The 26,437-nt window shown below is 45.8% G+C and overlaps 1 protein-coding gene across 2 annotated transcripts in view; it reads left to right on the forward strand.

Annotated features, from left to right (window-relative positions):
- The window catches only part of MED31 (SOH1 family protein), a 57,732-nt gene that overhangs the window by 16,355 nt on the left and 14,940 nt on the right, over positions 1–26,437 (forward strand). The window contains exon 1 of one of the 2 annotated variants that reach the window (XM_086485857.1): positions 25,131–25,326. The exons of the other annotated variant lie outside the window; for it this stretch is intronic. Coding sequence (XP_086341983.1) covers positions 25,131–25,326 — 196 coding nt within the window. Of the gene's footprint in view, positions 1–25,130; positions 25,327–26,437 lie in introns of those variants that run through there. 2 annotated transcript variants of the gene reach the window in all.

The raw sequence follows: 26,437 nt of genomic DNA on the forward strand, positions 1-26,437 counted from the left end.
GTTTTCAGCCCTTAAGAACCTCTGTTTTCAGCCCTAAACCTGCAGATTTTCAGCGTCAAAGACCCACAGAAACAGCCCCCAAAATCAGCGTTTTACGACTAGTCGCAGATTTCAGCCCGTAGCGTTTTTGGACAGCAGTAGAAAGATTGCAGATTTCAGCCCTAGTGTCGGCCCCGTCGTCCCCATCGTCATCGTCGACATAGCCTAGACATGCATCAGTCCCATGCATCACCATTGTACCAGATGGTGCAATCAATAGTAGACCACTCTCGCCAACGAGAGTGGGGCCTTCGGAGGAGGGTTTTACGTCTTTGGTGTCGTATCTCTCTTCTCTCTCTATCTCTTAGTCTCATACACTTGCACGCACAGTGTCCATTCACTTTGTTTGTGATCATAGCATTCTCTCATTAAGAACGGAAGGCTCTACCTTCCATAAGAACAAAAGGAACCTTGAGCACAGTTCGGAGCACTCATCTTGAGCAAAGTGCAAACATTCATTCCGTTGCACCTAACATTGGTATCAGAGCTTTGGCAGTGTTCTGTGTCGCTCAAGGAAAGAACCACAAGAATCACAAGAATTATTTTTTGCTTGTTGCGGTTGCACGAACCCAAGTTCGCTTGGGCCTGTCGATTCCTAATCGTGTTTTTGAAGAGTGACAGGAATCCCAAGAAAGAAGGGCTTGTCTAACCTCCCCTTGTGCCTCGTTTCACTCATTGAGAGCGGACCGTGCACTTAGCGGCCGGCCAATCGACGTGAGGTAGGAAAAAGCAACCTTGGTGTGAGCGCAAGGCCGCCAAGGGGTGCGCCCGCAGAAAGGAGTAGAACTCGGGTGAAGAGAAGATCCTTCTCAAACACAGATTGCAAGCGAAAGAAAACCTCAAGACCCTCAAGAACCCAAGAACCCAAGACCCACAAGAACCCAAGTTCCTCGTGAACTTAAGAACCCAAGACCACAAGAATCCACAAGAACCCACGACTTCAGAATGGTCATCACTCGAAGCGAAATGGATACTTCGCTTGGAGGTAATGAGCATCAGAGAGGCGAAGAAGAATTTTCCCCACCAGGAGGTTTTTCCGACCCTCTCCCTTTTCCATCTACATCAAGGATTGCACTAACTCCTATGGAGGCTTTGGATCAGATGTTTATGGAAAGGAAGTTAGAACACGAAGCAAGAAATGCAGAAAGAATGACAGAATTTGATCGTGAATGACCCACAGAGGTGACTGCCTTTCAGACATTGAAAGAGAAATTGACTACGGGACCTATTTTGACTTTGCCGGACTTGCAGAAGTCATTCGAAGTATATTGTGATGCTTGTGGTCGTAGTCTGGGTGCGGTCTTGATGCAAGAAGGCCATGTCATAGCTTACGAGAGCCGTTTGTTCTCTAGGCCGGAGATGACAGCACAGATCTATGAGAAAGAGCTTTTGGCGGTTATCCATGCTCTTACTCAGTGGCGGCATTACCTACTCGGCACGGATTTTACTGTCTTTACAGACCATCAGAGTTTGCGCTACTTCTTGTCACAGAAGCAGCTTTCGGAAAAACAGATGCGGTGGGCGAACATCTTGTCACAGTTCCACTTCCAGATTGTCCATGTGCAGGGACAGAAGAATGTGGTGGCAGATGCTTTGTCTCGGAAACCGTTGGTTCTGGCTATTTCCGCGATACATCATAGGAGCTTCGAGGATATGGTCGATCAGTATGCCACAGATACAGATTTTGCAGATATTTTCACACGGATACGGGAGGGGGAGATAGTAGCTGGATACTCCCTTCGGGAAGGCTACTTGATGAAAAAGACTATGTTGTGCGTTACACAGCCGTTGAGGGAAAAGGTTATGACTGAATGCCATTGTCCACCTTTTACGGGTCACCGCGGCATTGCTACCACCATGAAAGGGGTAGAGAGATATTTCTTTTGGCCGAGACTCAAGAAAGATGTGGAAGAGTTTGTGCGCAGTTGCTTGGTATGCCAGAAGGTTAAGTTTAATAGGCATAAAGCACAGGGATTGTTACAGCCTTTACCCATACCCACCCGCCCCTGGGAAAGTATAGCGATGGATTTCATTTTTGTTCTCCCGAGAACACAGAGTGGTCACGATGGTATCTGGACTGTTATTGACAGATTTAGCAAACAGGCTCATTTCATTCCAGTGAAGAAAACAGTCAAGCCGGATCACTTAGCGAGACTGTTTGTGGCCCAGATTTTCAGATTACATGGCATGCCTGAGACAATTGTCTCCGACAGAGACCCCAGATTTACGAGTTTGTTTTGGAAGGCAATTTGGGAGAACATTGGCACGCGGTTACAGTTCTCGTCATCGTTCCACCCGCAGACTGATGGGCAATCCGAGATTGCCAATTCAGTGGTTCTAGATTTATTGAAGTCTTATATCTCAGATCAGAAGACTCAATGGGAAAGATATTTACCTCTGGTGGAATTTGCCTACAATAACACGATACACTCGTCGACGGGTAAGGCGCCATTTGAGATTGTTGAAGGTGCTGCGAAGGTTCCACCCTTCCTGAGCACGAAAGATAAGATCTTTGAAGCGGATAAATATACGCGAGATCTGGATACGGCTTTTGCCAAGGTTCGCGAGACTTTGCAGAAGTCTCAAGAACGACAGAAAAAGGCAGCGGATCGCCGTCGTCGCGACATGAAATTGAAGGAGGATGATTGGGTGCTCTTGTTTTGAGAAGGCACGCCTACGAAAGAACAAGGGAAAGGAGAGGCTTTTTCCAAAGCTTAGTATGCGATACTACGGCCCTTTCCAGATTACTGAAAAGATAAATGAAGCCTCCTTCCGATTGAAACTGCCAGATACTTGGAGGATTCACAATGCATTTCATGTGAATCTCTTGAAACCTTTTAAAGGTGATGTGCCTGATGATGGGAAGCCTGATGAGCAACCCGAAGTGGAAGAAAACGAGGAGATCCTTGTTCCTGAACAGATTTTGGCACATAAGGATACGAAGAATAAGGGTAAAGTTCGAAGGCGGTTCTTGGTTAAGTTCAAGAATTATCCTGCACTTGATGCGAAGTGGATGGAGGAGGAGGACCTAGCAGATACTCCTCAGATTGTGAAACTTTACCTCGATGCTTTTGGTTTAGCATAGTCTACTCCAAATGGAACCCTGAATTCAGCTTGGCCGAAGATCTGGTGCAGTGGGATGCACAAGAGGGGAGTTACTCCACTCCTTTGTCAACAGATGCCTCGATTTTGATACTAAAGTCACTGATGTCTCTTTGAGCTTCAGGGATACTGAGAGCTGACAGTATTCTGCTGGATGACTTTATGAAATGGAATTCCTGATTATGATACTGATTTGTTCTTGACTTCTTGTGAGTACAGGAACTGATAGACGAAATGACTGCAGCATTTTGGTCTGATTGATCTCGAATAGACATGGTTGCAATAGGGGTTAGTCAATCGGACATCGATGAGGTCCCGATTGGACCTAGATGTGATTGCTAGCTACATTGCCGATAAATCATGGTCTAAGATCCGAATGAATGTTGAATGTCATGTGATGTCCTGTGATGTCTGGTGATGTCCTGTGATGTCATGTGATGTGACTGTCGATTTTGTACATGTGCTAGATGTGTGTTCCTAGTACGTAGGTACTAACAGTCAGTGTCTGCTAAGACGGTTTATGGCTTTTGTCGGTTTTGCAGGCGTAATCGCGGTCGATTACAATGCTTTCAAGAGGGGGGTATGTCACAAAGTGATGACGTGGCGGACAGCAAAAACCCTAATTTCTGCCAGAAACCCTAAAATTCCTGCAAACCCTAATTTTTGCCAAAAACCCTAAATTCCGGAAATCGCGGAGGCGGATTATTTAAATTTTTTTTTTTTTTTTTTTTTTTTTTGGAAAATGATGAGCGACGCGAATTTTGCTTTTGCTTTTTTTTTTATTAAAAAAAAAAGAGAAAAGACTCTCTAAGAGAGAGAGAGAACTGATGCTTTTGATTTTAAAAGCTTTTGGGGCTCTGCTTTTGGGCATCCCTTGTAACCTTTAAATTAGTGGTGAGGGCCTCACTTCTCAGGGCATCTGGACGCAGAGTCTGAGAGTGAAACCCTAACCGCTCTACTTTGATGATTGATTAATACAAAAAGAAATACCGAAAGGGGCGCCAGTCTTTGGGGCCAATATCTCTAGGCACGGAACTCCGCCGGGCCAGTGCAAATCTATTGTGATCTGTGAATTGTTTTGAAGTGGTTATTTGGTGCTGTCGCGGTTGATTCTTAACTTGGAGTGTCCAAGTTTGTTACACATCGCCAAGCAAGTCCCAAGCATAGTGTTTTTGCATCAGATCCTCCCGCAAGCATATCACAGCACCTAGCGTTTTGGAAGTTCAACAACCCTAGCGTCTTCTCCAATAGCTAGCGTTTTTGGACAAGCTTTCCCTAGCGTTTCTGGATCCCAGCATATGTAGAATTGCAGCGTTTTTCAGCCACAGAAATGCAGCGATTTTCAGCATTAGAAGACCATCAAGATCAGCCCTAAAGAGTAGCAGATTCAGCCTGGAAAGAACCTCAGTTTTCAGCCCTTAAGAACCTCTGTTTTCAACACTAAACCTGTAGATTTTCAGCGTCAAAGACCCACAGAAACAGCCCCCAAAATCAGCGTTTTACGACTAGTCGCAGATTTCAGCCCATAGCGTTTTTGGACAGCAGTAGAAAGATTGCAGATTTCAGCCCTAGTGTCGGCCTCGTCGTCCCCGTCGTCATCATCGACATAGCCTAGACTTGCATTAGTCCCATGCATCACCATTGTACCAGATTGTGCAATCAATAGTAGACCACTCTCGCCGACGAGAGTGGGGCCTTTGGAGGAGGGTTTTACGTCTTTGCTGTCGTATCTCTCTTCTCTCTTTATCTCTGTTTCATACACTTGCACGCACAATGTCCATTCACTTTGTTTGTGATCATAGCATTCTCTCATTAAGAACGGAAGGATCTACCTTCCATAAGAACAAAAGGAACCTTGAGCACAATTCGGAGCACTCATCTTGACCAAAGCGCAAACATTCATTCCGCTGCACCTAACAGGTAACATTCGATGTCCTTGTTCATCTTCTTCTTCTTACCTTTACCTTTCTCTAGCCATACAAAATGGCGAAGCAACGGCGGTGTAACTCTAACAAAAACAGCAATAGCAAGCCTCTGAATAGATTCTCGATGTTGCTTCCCAATGCAAGTAATGCAGTTGCCATGCTTACTTCCAACATGTGGTAAGCGCGTAAGCATATGCTCATGAAAAGCAAGCCGAAGTGCATCATTATTCAAATGACCAAATCTGTAATGCTAGAGATCACTTGTAGGTATCCGTGTTGCTGAAGAAAGAGCATGGAGCCATTCTCCATTGAGCTCCCTCTGACCTCCTTCGATGTTGCTTCCCAATGCAAGTAATGCATTTGCCATGCTTACTTCCAACATGTGGCAAGCCTGTAACCATATGCTCACGAAAAGCAAGCCGAAGTGCATCATTATTCAAATGACCAATTCTGTAATGCCAGAGATCACCTGTAGGTATCCGTGTTGCTGAAGAAAGAGCATGGAGCCATTCTCCATTGAGCTCCCTCTGACCTCCTTGCCGGATTCACGATCCCGAATGGATACTGCCCGTTGTAAAAATCACCTCCATGCCAAGCTTGCACACCTTGTGTATAGACATAAGATGAAATCCCACCTTCGGTGCATAAAGTACCTTGGAGGTATGCATACCCCCTCTGCCGTCGGGAATCAACTCCATAGATTCCTCATTGTGTATAGGAATCACAGATTTGTCGCCAATAAAGATGATACCAGAGTGTCTCCGCATGTTGGATAAAAGATCCTTCGAAGGTGTCAAGTGCCACGAGGCACCACTATCCAGAATCCATTCACGATCATCTCGAACCGCAAGAGTTGACACAACCTCCGATGTCCCTTGAGAGTCATGTGAGGGGAGAATCTCCAAGTGAACGAAGCCTGGTGACTGCACCACTGCCCCCGAAGAAGTCGAAGCATCTCCGACTCGTTTTGGACACTTCCTCCAATGATGGCCCTTCTCACCACAATTGTTGCAATACCATTCCGCCTTCAAGGCTTCCCATTCGACATCACTTCTCTTGTCTTTGATATTGTTGCTTTTCTTCTTACCCTTCTGTTTCCTGTTGTTGTTGGAACAACTGACCAAGGCTTCGGAGCCTGACTTCTTCCCCGTATTGAACCGCTCCTCTTGGTCCAATAGCATTGGAACAATCTCGTCCCAAGAGATAGTATTTAGCCGGCCACTCGTGTCAGTATACTAAGGAGGCAATTGGGCCAAAAGCTGGATGGCCATATCCTCTGAACTGATAAGCTTTCCCATATGAAGTATCTCTTATTGAAGCTCCTACATCTTGTTGATGTGATCCCGCATGGAAGAGTTCTTCGCATCCAAGGTCCTCAACTGCACCTCGAGGGCTATCCGCTCCATTGGAGAAACTCGATCATAAATTGAAGAAAGCCGATCTCAAATCAACTTCGTGTCTTTCATTAGAGGATAATGAAAGACCAGATTCGAGCATTGACATGCTCCCATAACTTCGCTCCTGCAAGGTACTTTGGCTTTTGAAAGTTGCTTAAACAAAGCCTCCAAGCCATAGTTAAGCGGAACGGAAATTGGAACGGGGAACAGCAACATGCATGAAATGCCATTCCCTGTTTCGGATACTCTCTTTGAATTTTTGAAGCACGGAACGGGAAATTGGGATGGGAACGGGGACATGGAAATGGCCATTCCATGTTAGTATACTCCAAGCTCATAAAAGTCGAAGACCGCCAACATGGTTGCTTTCCAAATGGCATAGTTCTCTCCATTCAATTACCGATTAGAGGGAAAGGTAGGGAGGGTAAGTATCTGGATTGGTCGATCACCTACTTCGGAGTAGAACTGGGACCAACTTCCCCACTCCTCGTTAAGGGTGGTTCACCACCATTGCCAGTCTCATCCCCATGATGTACTTCGTCATCACGGGCTGGATTTGTGTTAGAATCATCACTCCTCTCCATGGTGTTGGAGAACTTGGGCATGTGACGAGGTTAGGTTGAGGCAGAAGAGAGAAAATCTGCAAATTTGCCCACTACAGCCGAAACCAGTCCCAAATGAGTGAAAAACGCAGAAAAACAGCAAACTCTCTCTTTTTGTTGTGGAAATTTTAGCATCAAAAACTCGCACAATCACCGATCCGATTCGAGAGCACGTCGTGGCTTTGATACCATGTCAATTGAACAACAAAAAAGGGTGAATCGGGTGATGAACTTGTCTGCAACTGCGAGCAAATCTCCTCTCCGGACAGGGCAGCCAATAGATCTTGGATCTATTGCGATAGTTCTCCTTGTACTCAAGTTTAAGGTGCAGCGGATGTGAATGTTGAACTTTGCTCAAGATGAGTGCTCTGAACTGTGCTCAAGGTTCCTTTTACTTACGAAAGGGAGAGCCTTCAGTTCCTTTAGTGAGAGAGTGCAAGTGATCACAAACTAAGTGGATAAAGATAACACTGTGAATGAAGGTGCTAAGACTGAGAGATAGAGAGAGAAGAATACGACACCAGAATGTTGTCAAACTCTCCTCCGAAGGCCCCACTCTCTATGGTGAGAGCAGTCTACTATTGATTGCACAAATCTCTACAATGTTTTGGACTAGCCGACGACGACGACGACGATGACGAGACGGGCTGAAATCTGCAAATGCTAATGGCTGAAATCTGCAAATCTTTATCTGCTGAATTCTGACTCTATGTCAGTGACGATGTCAATGGCGACAATGCGATGACGACGCACTGAAAACACAGATGTTGAAATCTGCGTTTTCTGGGCTGAAACTGCAAACTGCGCTGGATCTGACCGTGCGGCGAGGATCTGCTCTGGGAAGGTAAGATCTGCGAGGTTCGGGGGTTCGAGTGCGGAGTTTGACTGCTGAAAACTGAAAACGCTGATGCTTCTTGAGGTTCCGTCGCGGTGAATCTGCAAAACGCTGAAGTGTTATGCTGATGCAAAAACGCTAGGGCTGAAAACTGTCTCCTTGCAAAAACGCTAGGGCTTTTGTTGGTTCGGCTGTCGCCGGTTGTCTTGTAAATGCAAAACGCTGGGCTGATCTGTTGTTCTATTGTCACCGGGAATGTGCAAGTGCAAAAATCCAACCCCACCACAAGAGGTGTTCAAAGTTGAAAATCCTACTTAAACAAATTCTAGAATAGGGAGAAAATCATCTATTCCGAAATGCGTTGTGCTAACCTATGCTCTTAGCAGATCCTTTAGCACAAGATTACTCTTTGTAATCTGCCTATCCCCTTGGATAACTGATAGTATTGAGGTGTGTTTTCCTCACGGTTTACAGACAGTCGTCCCAGATGACTAGTAAACGGGGAATCACAGCAGTGTTTGACATTGGTGAAGAATCAACAATGTTCGAAATAACCATCGTGGTTAACTCGAAAAAATCCTCAAACGCCCAAGCTGAGCCATGACCTCTATTAGTAATTAGTGGATCCAAAAGTAATCTCATAGAGATAGTGCACATAGAGTGCAAAATGCTTCATAAGCAACAACCTGAGGAATATTCATGCCATTCCAAATTAGCCTTTGCTAAACACCAGGGCCCATAACACCTAGTGTGCATGCATTTAGCAAAAAACTAACCCGAACCTATATATCCATAATGAGCCTTGCCAATACTTATGACAAAATGTGGTGCGCGTAGCACACATTAGAAAAGAATGTAAATAGTTTTGAAAAGAAACTAAATACTTTCAGTTGCAATCTTTTGCAAGCCTTGTTGAAATGTCTGAATGGCAATAGAAGGTAAAACATTGATCACTTCTAGGTACAGACAATGGAACTTTTTCATTTACAACTTATAGCCTTGCTATATGTATAAACAACCATCTGTAATGTTGTTTAGCAGTACTTGTACCTTAACAAGTGCAAAACACTAGGGTCCTGGTGGGGGTTCTACTGAGAAGGTGCCTGTTGAACAAAGGAGCTCCTGTTGCCTCTACTAGAAAGTGCTAGCACTAGGTTTCTATGTATACTTGCTTAGTGAAATTGCCCTGCCCAGTTTCCAACAAAAGTCACTTAAAAATAATAAGTGAAAAATGTCAAAAATAGGGAAAATAGGTTCTGTGCACTGGAAAATGCTCCTGATGGATTCTGATGGTAATGCTGATGATCATGTTGTGTGCGACCAGAGTGCATCTAATCTAAGTGTCTGTACATGCACGGTCTGCGAACAGACTCACAAAAGTGCCAGATCACTTCCTAAGCTAACTGAACTGAAATGAACCCATGTAGCTTGCTTGTCCACGTACACATAGGGTTAGATGTGCACGTGACATCAAGCTCCTAGCGCGAACCACCCACCGTACGGGCACGGGAACAATTTGCAAGCAGTGACACACCAAAGAGGGCGTGTACGCGGCGAGGGAAGGGAGCGCTAGCAAGAGGGAGAGGGATCACAAGGGAAAAACGCTGCACACACACAGAGCTTTTGATGTAGTGTGGCTAGCAGTTTGCTTTTTACTTAGCAGAGCTGGTGTTCAGCATGGATTTCTCACTTGGGGATCTGTCTCCTGGTTGATGCCGATGCCCGGACCGCATCTTTTCTACGAGGGCTCAGACACAGATCCAACTCTTATGCTTAACCCGACTGGTTATCAGCGAGGGACTTTGGCTATGTTACCACAGATTGCTTGGCAGGGGAATCCTCAGACACGTGATGAAATCTTCTCAGTCATCACTAGCATTGCACAATGGAATGTTTGGAGAGCTCGTTGTCTTCACATTCTCAGTGCGGCTCCACAGCTCCTACCGGATACCCTCACTGCCATTTGGCTGGACATCATTCACACCCTCATTTGGCAGTGGGATTCTTCCTCAGGTACATCTAGAGCAGCCGAGGCTCGTTGATTTGACTTTCTTCGGCGTTGGGCCCGATCTCCACTCTTCTTCACACTTACAGGTGGACAGATTACATGGCATTATGCACCTCCTCAGTGGTTTCTCCTCCACTCATCATACAGACCACCATGACATTGTTCTAGTCGAGTTGTCACTATAGTGGCTCTCAACCTTACATTCAGCTTGTACACCCCACGTGATAGGCTATTTTGGCATCTGCTGGGGATTATATTGTACTCAGTAATATACAGCCCTGATTTTCCCAAAAAAAGAGAGAGAGAGAGAGAGAGAGAGAGAGAGAGAGAGAGAGAGAGAGAGAGAGAGAGAGAGAGTGTCCAAATGTTGGAACTTTGCGATGATCACAACATGCCAAAAGTACGAGAGGGGGGGGGGGGCATATAGGGCAATTGATAAATTGCCCTACCTGCTGGCAAAAAAACCCATGACTCTAATAATTGGTAAAACGCTAATAAATATGTAAACTCACTAAAAGTGACCTGACACATATTTAGTAGAACTGTAGAGAACCAGAGACTCTGCCCCCGAGAAACCCTAGGAACAGGGGTCCCGCTTCATGCCAGCCTACCGGGTGAGCAACACCGTGGAGTGCATCGCCGAGAAAAGGTATGTCTACCTCAGATACGATCGGGCACAGCCACAAACAACCCTCACTTCCTAATCTCTTCCGGGGAGATACTGGAGCGACCACCGAACAGGAATTTGAACTCTGACCGCAACGTGCGGGGATATAGCTTTCTTGTTGCAGAGTGCAATGCATACCTGGAAGGGGTTAGCACATGCACTGGACCGGCAGTGGTAGATTTGGCTGCAAGGTTTATGAGTCATCAAGCTACTGTTGGTTCGGGTAAGAAGCTCATAGACGTGGCTCATTCGTCATTGCAGGGGATGCGCATGCCAAGTCCTGAAACGAATAGAGAATCATTGAGGGAAAAGATTGTTCGAAGATCTAGACCTATATTGGTGAACCTCGATGAAATATTGGATGATGACAGTCATAGACCAGAGTATGTAATAGTCACAATGACGTCTTGGGTGTCGGGGAGTAGCCAGCAAAAGGATTCCACTACTCCCCTTATGTGTTTGGAGCAGAAAGTTTCTCGGACTATGGGGGCGATTAGGCGTACCGAGCCTATGAGAAAAATGACAGGCTTCGGTGTTCTTGTAGATCATACTACAAGGTGTGGGAGGTTTATTAATCGTGAGAGTGAGCAGCAGAGAGGGTGAGAGCCACGCGTGCCGAAAACGTTGGAGGGAGAGAGAGAGAGAGAGAGAGAGAGAGAGAGAGAGAGAGAGAGAGAGAGAGAGAGAGAGAGAGAGAGAAAATGCTAGATGCACAAATGCTCTCAATAGCACAATGAATGACTACAAGACCCCAAGCATTGCTTTTGTAGAATGTTGGGTTGAGGTAGGGCAAAACTGTGTAATTGGTGCAAAAAAAATAAAAGCCAAAAAATGACTCAAAATGTGTGTGCACCTAGCCAGGCTAAAAAATGACCGGTCAGACACGTGCTAAAGTGTCTGCCTGTGCAACCTACGTGGTGTGCAATGGGTGGCCAGCCTGGGACAATCCTTAGCCGTATAAAATGGCGAAGCAATGGTGGTGTAACTCTTAACATTAATGAGATGACACCTTCCATGAAACATGGGGTTCTTGCACCAAGTTTCCAGGGAAGGAGAAAGTACCCTACAAGAGGATCCAATCCCGGAGGCATTGTGGAGGGGTTTGTATGGTTCTGCAACAGTAGTAACACACATACCTGGAAAGTGGATGACATGATTGTCGGTCCTCCAGGACGTGTGGTAGAACATGTGGTATCGAACTGAGTTCATTTCGTCGAAAATTTGGAGATGGTAAGCTTGTGAGATGGAGATCAAAACTTACAAGAGATTTTCAAGATAGGATTGCACAGGGAAGAACTATGGCAGTCAGATTGTTAAGGGAGGTAACCTGGTTCTCAACGCATCACATGTGTTTCATGTTAGTACAACTTGGTCAGTAGAGAAAGGTGTTCATGTGCACATACAACCCTATGTGTACGTGGACAAGCCGTTCCTACTTCTAGGGTTTAGGAAACCTAGGAAGTGTTCTGGCACCTTTGTGAGCCTGTGCGTAGGCCGTGCATGTCCAGGCACTTAGAGTAGCTACATACCCTTTGATTGCACAACCCAGGATCATTAGCATCATGACCCAGTACCTAACATGAGCATTTTCCACGGCAGGAACTCATTTTCCCAAACTGCATATGAACCACCTCTTATAGCCACTATAATAATAAAGTGACTTTACACATTCCAAATCGTGGAAGCTGGAAGAGAACTGCTAGATCCACTTCTTGGCTAGTATATAAGGAAGGCCCAGGCGCTAGAGAAGAGCAGATGACAAAAGGAGAGCACAGGCATCCGATGCACAAGCCCTCCCAACGTTTTCTCAAGAGTTCAGCCCAATGTCTTCAACATCAGCAATTCAGCGTTTTCAGCCACAGCCACTAGCGTTTTCCATTTTCAGCCCTTAGCTTCTCCGGACTGCAACTCCCCGTTGTAGTTCCAACTTCCTCCCTCGCCGCATCAACCAACCAGCAAGGAAGGGTCCATACTCCAACATAACCTCCTCGTATTGTTGTCATTGTTGGCTAAGGGTCTGGCACCACATGCTCCACCTCTAAACCTCATCCAAGGAAGTCAGATGATCAAACAAGAAGTGGTTTTGGAGGTAGAAGTATCCCCTCTGCCTGTCAAAGCCAACTCCAATACATGCATTGGAACATGTACCTGAACTGTTGCATACCGGATAAACAAGAGTCTATTGAAGCCGGGACTGGAACTTCCATCCATAGATGGAAAATGAAACATCATGGAACATCCCCTACTTTAGGTCGGGAAGAAACCCCCCTCTGTCATCCATAATCCACAATCTGGAACAAAAGTGCAATTGAATCATCAAACTGCTACCCAAAGGATAGGAAGCTCCGTCGACAATTACAAGAAAGAAGTGCATTTGCAAAAGTCAAAGCAAATCTGCCAATCCATCTTCTCGAAGAAAACACAGCCATAGAAAGCTCCTCCAAAAGGGATGAAGAAGATCTTACTGTTGTCCAAACACTTCTCTCTGAAGAAGAAGCCGGAAATGAGTAGCTCCCCCTCTGGATCCAACAACCGCATGCTTGCTCTCCTTGCGAGAAAGCACGGTAACATGACTCCATCTGGGATAATTAAGGCAATCCAGCACTGCTACACATCTTGGAGTCTCCCATCGGGTTCCCCTCTGTGACGAGAGGTCGGGGTGATCAAGGGTAAAGGCGGGGAAGTCGTAGACGAAGATCCAAGACCTCCACATACCCAAAGCTGCCCTTGTCACGTGCACATCTAACCCTAAAAGTTGTCAAACCCTCCTCCAGGAACCCCTCTCTTGATGGCGAGAGAAGTCTATGCTATTGATTGCACAAATCTAATACAAGGTGTTGATGCAAGTTCTGGATGCTATGATGCAAAGAGGATCTAAGTTGGTGACGACGGCGACGATGGCTGGCTGAAAACGCTGCTGAAAAACGCTGTCCAGCAGGTCTGAAAAACGCTGTTGATGCTGGTCTGAAAACGCTGATCCAGCAGGTATGCAAACCATAGTAACAGGGAATGGCCATTTTCAGGTCTCTGTTCCCCGTTCCCATTCCAAGTTCCCGTTCCGAATCCCCGTTCCGTGTTTCAAACGTGAGTACCCGTAACAGGGAATGGCATTTTGTTCTGTGTTCCCGTTCCGCGTTCCCGTTCCGGTTTCCCGTTCCTGGTAACTATGATGCAAACGCTGATGGAGCAAGGCTGAAAACGCTGGTGCTGAACACCGATGGTACTTGCTGAAAACGCCAGGCCTTGTTGAGGGTTCTTGCTTGAGGAGAAACTATAGAGGGCCTGCTCCTGCAGGTTCTGCATGTACTCTCTTGGTCTCTTCTGCTCTACTGAGTGACTGCCAGCTTTCTTTTATATTAACTTAGCAAATTTGCCCTACCCAATTTCCCAACAAAGTCACTTATTAATAATGGATAGACCCGAGGACACACACAACTGAGACTGCTACTGACACTGCCAACCACTCCTGCACACGAGACCACTAACACGGCCATAGCATGGGTTGGGTTCTCCACTACTGATCCATCTCTTGGCAAAGGGAAGAACTCAGATGCCCACGGGATGGGCTGCCGTGAGATGATCACAAGGAGAAGAGGATGTCACAAGACAGGCACCACGTGCCAATAGAAAAGAACAGACTGAACAGACTTTTAGCACTTCAATAACAACTGAACTGAGAGAGACGACACGCGACACGGAGTGGCAGAATTCCACCCCAGAGACTATTGGCCCCAAACCTTGGCGCCCTTTCGGTATTTCTTTATATCGCATCAACACAGTACAAGCCGGTACTCGAAACTCTGCACCTTCTCCAGGAAGCATGCCAGAGGATGAGCCCTAACCTCATACTTAAAGGCCCTAGGCCCCAAAAGCAGTTTACAATAAAAAGCCTTCAAACTCAAAAGCATCTCGTGCAAAAGCAAAGCCAAAAAGCTGCCAGCGTAAATCACGGAAATCCGTACAGCTTGCCACGTCGTTAGCCAGCGCAAAACGCGGAAATCCGTACAGCTTGCCACGTCATCATACCAACGCAATTTTCGGAAACCTGCCGTACAACTTTTCCTCTGTGTGTGTGTGTGTGTGTGCGTGCGTCTGTTGTGGGGGGGTGGGGTCTTGCTTTATTTCCTTTATGTCACTTGGGGCCCCATCGGACGGGGTCCCCATAAGTTGGTAGGATTTCTTCTTCTGTTACTAGTTCTTCTTAGGGTTTAGGCCCCTCGGCAGGTAGCTCCGTTCTTCAGTAGGTCGATATGTCAGCAGTTTGTTACAAAGGATCTGCTGCCCATGTCTGTCCTAGCAAGGGATTGCCACCAAAAGGCTACTTCCATCATCTGTAAACATCTCCTGGGTTGCCACCAAAAACGCTGAGGGCTGCCAAGGAAAACGTTGGTGTAAGCTGATGAAAACGCTGGGTTGCCTGATGGTGAAAACGCTAGGCTGCCTCCTCTGCAGGCTGTGAGCTGCACCAAAAACGCAGATTTGGGGGCTGCCCAAAAACGCTGGCTGCCTCCCCTCTGCCCATTGAATGCCTGGCCTCATAAGGGCTGCCCTGTGGGGTGCCCAAGGGAGGGCACCCGTGATTGGGGCTGATCTGTATTGCCAAGAAGTGATCCCCCCCTGGCTGCCTATATAGGGCTGACCTCAGCCTACCCGAACCACTCCTCCAGCCCCACGACCTTGGTAAATGGGGGAAAATAGGGATTAGATTGGAAAGTGCACTGGATGCACATAGGCTCACGGGGAAAAATATGTCAGGGCTGGGGAATGCTATTCACAGCTTGCAAGACAACTGGTTGTGACGATTGTGACTATGTTAACAGTATTACATCTACTCCTAGTTGTAGATACGCGAAGTGCCATGCCAAGGAGGATCCTTACGCTTGGATGGTCACACCCCTTTGCCCAAAAGACGTGTCTCTTCGCCAAAAGCCACACTCCTTCGACGACTGGTCACACCCCTTCGCTCTACGGGTGCGACTCTTCGCCCAATGGTTGCAGCTCTTCGTCGAAAGGATGTGTCTTTACATCTGAAGTACTGTCTCTTCACCAGGAGACGTATCTTTTCATTTGTGTCTCTTCCTCTCCTATATAAGGAGCCTATTGTACTCAGTTTCAGGCAGTCATTGGATTAATCAAACACAGAGTCGTGTTTCTGAGTTCAGTTCAAGTTTCTTAAGTCTTAATCATGAATTTAAGTACTTAATTAAGGTTAGTACCTAGAATCCTTACAGTGGTATCAAAGAAAATTTTTTCTCGGGACCCAAAGGTTGTGAGCCTCACCCTCGCCGCTAACCTCTCCCCCCTTCCCGGAGTTGCATGGAAACAGAAGAAAGGTGGTACGCATGTGCATACGAGCATATGAGGTAACTTAAATTTATTCTGTTCCAATTATAAACATAAAGGACAGAGATGCAGATGTGGGTGTGCGGGAGTGCCACGTACTCGGCCTCTTCATTGGGTGGTGTCCCTTCAGGATTGCGCTTGCACCTCTTCATGTGAAAGGAGGATACCTCTTCACCTTGCTGGCACCCTTTCGCATACGGGTGTGTCGCTTCGCTTGTGTGCCCATTCACTCGGCAAGGGGCCGAATTCCCTTTGTTGGCTGCTGCATATCCAAAGAGCACCTCTTCGCGAGAAGGCACCAAGGAAGCCACCTTCCCAAAGATCGCACCCCTTCCCTAAGAGTTACGCACATTGGAGGCCAAATTTCTGAAAACGCCGGGCTGCCCATGTTGAAACGCTGGCTGATTTGGACGCGCTGGCTGGCTGAATTTTATGTGCTGGCTGGATTAATCGTTGGCTGAGATTGGCTGAATTGTTACGTTGGCTAGTTTCTTACGCTCGCTCCACCTTATCATTACCCCTTCAAATATATTAAGTGAAGTGACCTGCCCGCCCGCCCCAAACTTGGGTGACCGGCCAAAAAAAAAAAACCCAAAAATTTTAAAAGCCAATGTGAACACACCTTATAATTTTACAAAAACTCCCATGAGCCTATGTTAAAAAAAGTAAAAAAACAAAACTTACGCTGCCTTCCCTTGCTCTGCTCTGTGTGCACCTTCTCTGTGCAAGGCATTTCGCACACATGGCCGATGCGAACCAGTATACGGGATTCCTTGATGAAATTTTGTGGGTGAATTTTTCCTACACACGAAGTGTTCATGATTCCAGATTCTCCCGCTCAGAGTCGGAAGTCATAATTATTTTGGATACTCCAAAACCTGAAGTTATTGAGATTCCCGATTTGCCAGAGCCGGAACCCGCTTCCGAAGCCGTTCTTGCTTTTGCCTACCCGTGGCAAAAGCTGCTCCTTCACATGTTCGAGTTCCCTTTGAGGCGTAACCATGCTGAATTCTCAGGACGGATGAAACCAGCTTGTTCAATCCAAAAAGGGCGGTAGATTTTAAACTTAAACCTTATTTGCTTTCACCCATTTAATTTGTCGTCCACTTTACCTGTACTTTCAAGACACAACAAAGGGGAGAGGGATACAGGCTGCTAGATTGCACCTGTATGAGTAGACCGACACCAGATTGGCCCCTAACTTAGGTGCCCCTTTCGGTATTTCTTTATTGTTCAAAAGAGGGAATAAACGCTGTGGTTCCCTACAAGCTGCCCCGCACAAACTTGGCTGAATTTCAACTGTTCCGGCCTGATTTCGGCAGCATAACGGTACTAGGACCCTTCACAGTCAGTATTCCCACGCATTGACTGACTTTCCCGATGCATACGGGCACTTTACAGAACCTGGTGAGAATCTGCAGCATGCTGAATTCTCTGTTTTCTGCCCCGAAAATGCGCCAGATCACCTGTATAGCTGTCCCCTCGCGTCCCCAAACCTCCTGGGGGTATTAGGGACCGTTTTAGGGCCAAAACCCTAAACCTGCAAAAATACACAGCAGGCTGTAATTTACTGTTTCGGGCTCCGTTTTGTGTGCCGGTCGCATTCGTAGCAAGTCCTCGAGCTCCTGCACCTGTAGGGCTACTTGCCCTTTGAATCGGACGAGATTTTTGGCGTGAAACCTCTCCGAATTCACCTGTACCTGCGGGGGATTAGCCGCTAGCTAATCCAGTACTTGTGCAAGAGGCTCTTGCCTCGGCAATCGCGCATGAACCCACACAACTGTACATTGGTCAAATGAAAAGCCCACTAGAGGGGCATAACATACTGCCATAGGGGAGAGAGAGGGCAGTGCGTAGCGTGCAGGGCATCACTCCTGGCACCGCACTGTACATAGGAGGGAAAGCAAGCACTCCATAGCTCTTAACCTGTGACAGACTGAAAATGAGCCCTTCTCCTCTCTAAAATCAGCGCCCCCTTCTCTTGCATGAGGAAAGTGCATCAGAAGGTGCCACTTGGCACATTTATAAGCATTTTCCCGTTTCGGGGCTACCGCCTAAAAATCTCCCAACCGGTTGCCCAATTGACTTTACGGCAGAGTAAGAAAATGTTCCCCTTGTCATTCCGGAGGTAATGACGCAAACACATTTTCAAGTCCCAAAATAGCAGTTCCCTAAATTTTAGGAGATGCTGCCATTGTATCTTTCTAGGTCATCTGACCCTCTTTGTACACTGCAGCCACACCCAGAACTGAAATATAGGCTCTGTAGCAAAGGATTCCACTTTGGCTAGTCAATGACCCCACTTTGGCTAACCATAGTCTTTGTCCAATCCTAGTGCTCTCTTGCCCTCAGGCCTAGACTCCCTCTGGACAGTTCCACACTAGCTATGCAATGCAGGGCAGTTAGATTTCCCGAGGGGTGTTTCCAAAAAGTGAAAGTAAATAGATAATAAGAAAGAAATCAACAAAAAGGATAGATAGTAGTCACACGCTGGTGACAACGGAGGTGGTCAATTAGAAGATGCCCTTGCTCTTATTAAGTAGCAGATGGCCACACTTTCAACAAGCCTCGTATTGATTCACACTCGCTTGGATCAAATGCAGATGCAACCTTCTTTTCGGAGTAACCCAACTGCTTCCCGGACTACACATACAATTTCTTTGCCATCTTCCAACGTTTCAGTGGTCGACCAGGAAGAACCACTCAAACATTAGCCCTCGGAACTCAAATTTTCTCACCCAAAGCATGGTTTCTCAGAGACAACTAGACACAAAGTACCTTTTTGCGAGCAGTAAAAGTCTCAGCATGAATATTCTTGGAAATGCCACAGTTCTAAGCAACCAACTTCTTATCGGAATCATCAACAACAAAAGCAGCAATATGAAGCTTCCAAAGGATCACCAACAATATCAAGATGGGCTTACTTAGTGGCACAGATATCCGACCCTAGTCGAGTACTCGGTCGTGAACTCCGCGACGCTGGACAAGTTTCCCCTTGCAAGCCATGCCCTACATTTAAGTCTTTCTTATCTGATGGTGGTCAAGTCGAAGATTTATTGATCCTTTCCTTGTGCAAGAGGATCCTTCAGAGGTCTAAGAGGCAACAGCTTCCTCAACCTCCCCCTTGTCAATTTGGAAGTCTTAATACCCACCAAGAAAGCCACAAAACAGCCCTCACTCCTAATCTGCTCTTGGGAGATACCGGAGCTACCACCGGACGGGAATATGAACTCTAACAGAAGGAGTTGATCCTACATGTATTCTCCTCGAAGTCCGAGCCACTCAAGGAGGTGGGCTATTCATTAGGTAGCACAGGTAGAGACACAGATTCCAACAATCCTTTCACTGAGAAGTTGACGTTTAGTAAGTATGACGGTAAGATGGATGCTTTTTTGATTCATTCTTGGTTGCATCAATTTAATGCTTACTTTGCGACTGTGAAGAAAACAAGTAACAATAAAGTTTTGACTGCTGCCATGTACCTAGTAGGAGATGCCATTAATTGGTAACAAGCTTCGCAAGAGTCAGAGACGGCTGAGCATCTTGAGCGTGCCGAGGAAGGCGTACCCCTCTCTTTCAGTTGGGTCGACTTCCAAAAGGCTTGCTTCATGCCACCACAGTACTTTGATCGATTAAAAGAAGATTGGCGTGGTCTTAAGCAAAATGGATCCCCTGTTATGTCCTTTTCTAACCGTATTTTACAGATTGGCGCACAGGTGCATAAGTTGGATGAGGGTCGCAAGGAGGCTTTCCTCTTTGGGTTGGACGAGTACATCAAGTTCGATGTGCAAGTTTTGAGCCCTACGGACTATAATGACGCCATCAGAATTGCCTTAGCACAAGAAGTGAAGCACAACAAAGGCAAGCCGAAGGAGAACAAGTCGAGTACTTCACTAGACCAACCGAATGGTAAGATTGGAAAGACTATTGGTAAGAATGACGGTAATTCTTCTTCTCAATCTTCTTCTATACCTAGAGCACAGAAGTCTCACACGATGATAAAGGAAAGGCTAAAACTTAGGACACCCCTAAGTTGACGCCCGATGAAAATGCTGCTCAAGGAATTTTAGGAGGTTGGTTAACTCTTGAAGAATGAGCCGAATATGCACGAGACAAAAGATGTTTTGAGTGTCACACTAAAGGTCACATGAAACGAGATTGTCCTAAGAAAGATGTCACAAAGTGATGACGTGGCGGACAACAAAAACCCTAAGTTCTGCCAGAAACCGTAAAATTCCTGCAAACCCTAATTTTTGCCAGAAACCCTAAATTCCGGAAATCGCGGAGGCGGATTATTATTATTATTATTATTATTATTTTTTTGGAAAATGATGAGCGACGCGAATTTTGCTTTTGCTTTAAAAAAAAAAAAAGAGAAAAGACTCTCTAAGAGAGAGAGAACTGATGCTTTTGATTTTAAAAGCTTTTGGGGCTCTGCTCTTGGGCATCCCTTGTAACCTTTAAATTAGTGGTGAGGGCCTCACTTCTCAGAGCATCTGGACGCAGAGTCTGAGAGTGAAACCCTAACCGCTCTCTTGTACTTTGATGATTGATTAATATAAAAAGAAATACCGAAAGGGGCGCCAGTCTTTGGGGCCAATATCTCTAGGCACGGAACTGCGCCGGGCCAGTGCAAATCTATTGTGATCTGTGAATTGTTTTGAAGTGGTTATTTGGTGCTGTCGCGGTTGATTCTTGACTTGGAGTGTCCAAGTCTGTTACAAAAGAAGACCTTTAAGAACCCGCAAAAGAACTCACAACATCCATATTGTCTGCGCATGCACTAAGTGAGCACATTAATGTGTTTGAAGTTTCTCTGATCATGTAGACGAGTCTCTCATGTTGTGTTATAGTCATGTGAATAGTACACGCATTGTGATCTTGTTTGATTCGGGTAGTATGCATGATGTGATTAGTGACTCTCTCGTGAAGAGCGCATGTTTAGAAGCTCTCCCGATAGATCCCATTGTGATCTCTGGATTTGCTCTTGACATGCACTCTTCGTTTACGCATGAACGTCTTGATGTGACAGTGTTAGTTCAAAATGTCGATTTTCATCGTCGTTTTGTGGTTTCTTCTCTCAAAGGATGTGATTTGATTTTTGGCATTAAGTGGTTTAAAGGCATTGATTGGAAAGAAAACACACTCTCTCACAGTTGATGAAGCACCTCCCGTGGTCCTTCGTTGTGACACGAACATTCCATCTTTGCCATTAGTTTCTCACCCTCATGATTCGAAGGAGGTTTAAACACGTAGTATCATTGTTTCTCTTAGTACATAGTCCCATAGTCTAGAAAAGCATGAGTCATTGCATGAACATAACTCTTTTGCTGCCATATCTTCTCCGAAGCACGACACGCATTTGTTGCATGATAGGGATGTGATTGTTCGTCAGGAGCAATGTGATGGTTTGGATGATGATGTTTCTAGAAAAGCTAACCTCACTGCAGATACGATCCGTCCCGCAAGGCCGATCTTGACTCTCGAGTCGAGGTCCAAAGAACCCATTTAGGAAGTATTTTGTCTTCGCATGATTAGTTAGCACACATTGTTCGAGTTTCTCATTCGTAATGGTCTCTTGTATTTTCGTCACCGTCTTTATGTGTTCCCTTTTCACAGGCATGCTGTATTGCACGATGCACATGATTCACTCATGGATGACCATGGATGTATGCGGATCACTCAAAAAGAAAGAAGATTTGTTTTCAAGGAATTCACATTGTTTCCCGATTGTCCATTTTGTCAGTCGATTCCCCATGGTTATTCCCTGGCATGACAGAGTCCCAGAATGAGCACGAGCACGAGCACGAGCACGAGCACGATTGTCCATAAGCATTAGCATTTCCGTTGTGATTTGCCACAGTTGGTAGGTTTAGGTTGCATGCATGCACATCATTTAGAGAGAAGAGTATTTTCGAGTCACTCTACATGGAATGAGTATATTTATGGTTTTGTGTTGAAAGTGGTTTCATAAATGTTTCTCATTGGAGATTCTTGAAGAAGGTGGACCCACGACCACAAACGAAGTTGGAGCATTGGAGCTGCAACACTTCATTCTATGTCGCTTTCAGCGCAGCCCAAAGAAGCAAGCATTGCACACTTTCATGAAGTTCAAGTACCGCTCGACCCACACAGCAGAGTGGGCCGGCGAGGAGCACTTCGCGGGACCCTAGGAGTTGTTGGCGAACTCTACGGACGCCATATTGCTCGATACTAGTATCTCACTTTGAAAAGAGGGGGATGTCACGTGCACATGTGTACGTGGACAAGCTGTTCCTACTTCTAGGGTTTAGGAAGCCTAGGAAGTGTTCTTGCACCTTTGTGAGCCTGTGCGCAGGCCGTGCATGTCCAGACACTTAGAGTAGCTGCATACCCTCTGACTGCACAACCCAAGATCAATAGCATCATGACCGAGTACCCAACATGAGCATTTTCCACTGCAGGAACTCATTTTCCCAAACTGCATATGAACCACCTCTTATAGCCACTTTATCAATAAAGTGACTTTACACATTCCAAATCGTGGAAGCTAGAAGAGAACTGCTCGACCCACTTCTTGGCTAGTATATAAGGAAGGCCCAAGCGCTAGAGAAGAGTAGATGACAAAAGGAGAGCACATGCATCAGATGCACAGACCCTCCCAGCATTTTCTCAGTAGTTCAGCCCAATGTTTTCAGCATCAGAAATTCTGCGTTTTCAGCCACAGCCACCAGCGTTTTCCATTTTCAGCCCTTAGTTTCGCCGACCGCAACTCCCCGTTGCAGTTCCTCGCCGCATCGACCAACCAGCAGTAGATCAGCCTGGCGTTTTCAGTTTCCAGATAAGACAGCCAGCGTTTTGCAATTCCAGCCCAGATCAGCCAGCGTTTTGCATTCTCAGCCCTTGCACGACTCGGCAGTTGTAGATCAGCCCCGCAGTACCGCCGCAGTGTTTTCAGTTTTCAGCCCTGACACCGCCGTCGTCGACACCATCGTCGTTGTCGACATCGTCATCGTCATCGTCATCGCAGATCCCGGACCTTAATGACGACACCATCGTCGTCATCGTCATAGTCACCATCGTCGTTGTCGACTTCGGCATCGTCAAGTACCACAACATCTAGAAGAATTGTACCAAACCTTTGTGCAATCTAAAGCAAACACTCCTCTAGCAATTGGGGGGGGGGGGGGGTTGGGACCCCATTTGGTGTCGTCTCTTCTCTCTCTCTCTCTCTAGCACTCTCTTGCACACTCATTCACAGTTTGCATTCCACTCTCATGTTTTGGTCATTGCACATTCTCTCATTAAGTCAAGGAACGCTCTCCCTCTTCCTTCCTGTCAGTAAAAGGAACCTTGAGCACTCACTGATCACTCATCCTGAGCCATACACCATCATTCACTTCTGTTGCACATTGCAGGGGTTACGTATGCTGTCACACTTACTGACTTCTCTTGGTGCTCATGTAAGGATTTTCAAAGGCGCGATAGCAAACGTGTTACATACGTGCCTTGCAAGCACATCTACTATGTGTTTTTTAGAGTCTTGGATTTGGACTCTGCTGCCTATGGAATTGCGTTATGTCTCTAATATGAAGAGAGTACCCGTGTCTTGAGTATCCAATTTTCATAATGATTCAAAAATCTATTTTTTAAAATTGATTTACTTATATATAGTAACATGAATGGCATGAATATTTTCTTTCACCATTGTTTCTCTTTTATCAATTTGCCCCCAGATTTGCTCGGAATTTGTTTTCGCTTGGTGATTAGAACCCCCTATACGTACACATATATATACCCCAACAATTATCAATCATAATCTCCTCTTATAGTTTGTGAGTTCAGACTATTTTGAACTTATGAAGGTATATTTTTCAGTCATCTAGGGCACATGCAAATCTATTTGATTTTCGTCCGACTGGTGACTAACTGTTGAGCTTCATGGAGATATATTGAGAGGGTGTGCATACCCCAACATCTATCGATCGTAATCCCCTCTTATAACTCGTGAGTTAAGACTATTCTGAACTTATGAAGGTATATTTTTCAGTCATCTAGCAAACATGCAAATCTTTTTGATTTTCATCCGAGTGGTGACCAATTGTTGAGCTTCATGTAGATAGATTGGGAGGCTATGCATACCCTAATAGCTACCGATCTTAATTCCCTCTCATGATTCGTGAGTTCCGACTATTCTGAACTTATGAAGGTATATTTTTCAATCATTTGGCGGACATGCAAATTTTTTTTGATTTTCGTCCAAGTGATGAGCTTCATGGAGATATATTGGGAGGGTGTGCATACCGATTGTAATCCCCTCTTATAATTCGTGAGTTAAGACTATCTTGAACTTATGAAGGTATATTTTTAAGTCATCTAGCATACATGAAAATCTTTTTGATTCTTGTCCGAGTGGTGACCAACTATTGAGCTTCATGGAGATATATTGGGAGGGTGTGCATACCCCAACAACTACCGATCTTAATCCCCTCTTATAATTTGTGAGTTCAGACTATTCTGAACTTACAAAGGTATATTTTTCAGTCATCTAGCGGGCAGGCAAATCTTTTGAATTTCCTCCGAGTGGTGACCAACTGTTGAGCTTCGTGGAGATATATTGGGAGGGTGTGCATACCCCAAAAACTATCGACCTTAATCCCCTCTTATAATTCGTGAGTTCAGACTATTTTGAACTTATGAAGGTATATTTTTCAGTCATCTAGCAGTGTTAAGTGCAGCGGAATTGAATGATGGTGTAAGCTCAGGATAAGTGATCAATGAGTGCTCAAGGTTCCTTTTACTTAGAGGAAGGGAGAGCCTTTCTTACTTAAGAGAGAGAATGTGCAATGATCAAAACAAGAGTGGAAAACTACAAGTGAATAGTGCATGAGAGAGAGAGAGAGAGAGAGAGAGAGAGAGAGAGAGAGAGAGCAGATGGGGTTCGGACCCTCCCCTCTGTTGCTAGAGAGGTATTTGCTTTAGATTGCACAAAGTTTGGTACAATGGTTTTAAATGCTGGTACTTGATGACGACGACGATGTTGATGAGGAGGTCGAGGCTAAGGGCTGAAACTGCTGAAATCTGAAAACGCTAGGGATGCTGATGAGGTCGGAGTCGTGCGGCAAAGCTAATGGGCTAATCTGTTGCCGATGATGCCAAGGATGGCTGAAAACTGAAAAACGCTGACTGATCTGTGGGCTGAAATCTGTTCCCGTCGTCTTGGCCACGATGGAATGACCGATTGCGACGAGGAAAAGTTGGATCGGATGGGGTTTTGTGGCGGTACGCCGATGGAGTGCTGCTGGCTGAAAACGCTGCTGTCCAAAATGCTGATGGCGGGGCTGTTGCGGCAGCTTGGTAATTATGTTGGGCTGATACTTGATGATGTGGTGATTGGGGGCAAGCGGAAAATGCTTGGGGGAACTGAGGGTATGTGGGAAAAGCTATAAAGGGCTGATGTAGTGGGAGGCAGTGCAGGGGATAGATGACGCGAGAGGCTGGTTCCACAGCCGCACCAAGGCTGAGGAGAATGCCTGGGACAGGGATGCCACCTGCAAATAGGGCAGTGTGCGCGAAGGAGGAGATTTGAAGATGGGCGTATGGCAGCAACGAGCTTGAGGCAGACTAATGTGTTTGGCTTTTTACTCTTCAAAAGTACTTAATTACTTTTGTGTTGTTACAAGCGTTGTCCTGGACGCTGGATGTTCCCTTGGCCAAGTCGGAAAGTGACAATCTGTGTCACAGACTGGAGTGCATAACAATATCAAATATACTTGAATAAATAGAATTTATCACTTACTTTTGAAGCTAATTGATATAGAGAGAAAGAAGACCGACACAGTGTTCGGGACCATAAGATGGGCTGGTCCCCCTCGCCGTAAAGAGTATCTTTACCAATGGGGAGAAGTCTTTATACAAGCACTTGAACCAAGTGTATTACCATGTCCGTTCTAGATCTGACTTGATGGTACTCAGAAGCCTCGACTTCCTATTCTCAGGGCAAAATCCTATTCCTAGGAACCTTTGTACGTTCGTCGTTACTCGGAATCCTCTTGCCTTTGGAACTCACCTTCTTGATTCAGGGCATGGCATTTGATAAACTCGATTCCTAGAGTCCTCATCCGCCGAGATCTTAGCATCAACTCTGCTATCTTGGACACAAAGTCCCTCCTTAAGAATCTTAGTCCCTGATCAAGTCTTATCACTCTCGGATGTGTTGATCTACTCCCAAACCTACAACGCGAAATCCTTGGGCTGATTTGGCTGTGTTCCCACATAGCACTTTTCTCCCGCAGAGGCTCATGCCTTCCTGTGCTCCTACTTCCTCGTGCAGAGGAAGTGCACCTGCAAACGAACACTCTATAGATCCAAACATGAAAAAAACATCACCTATTAAGACTTGAAACTCGGAAAGCAACTCTCTAGAAGAGATCTCTATGGAGAGAAGCCTCTCTTCCAATCCTACACACAGAAGAGGTGTATTCTTGGGTTCCTTCACGTAAATCAACCCCGCCTACGACGTTTATGGGCTGGAAAACAG

Source organism: Adiantum capillus-veneris, chromosome 2 (assembly GCF_014529385.1).
Source record: "Adiantum capillus-veneris isolate H3 chromosome 2, ASM1452938v2, whole genome shotgun sequence".
Taxonomy (NCBI): domain Eukaryota; kingdom Viridiplantae; phylum Streptophyta; class Polypodiopsida; order Polypodiales; family Pteridaceae; genus Adiantum; species Adiantum capillus-veneris.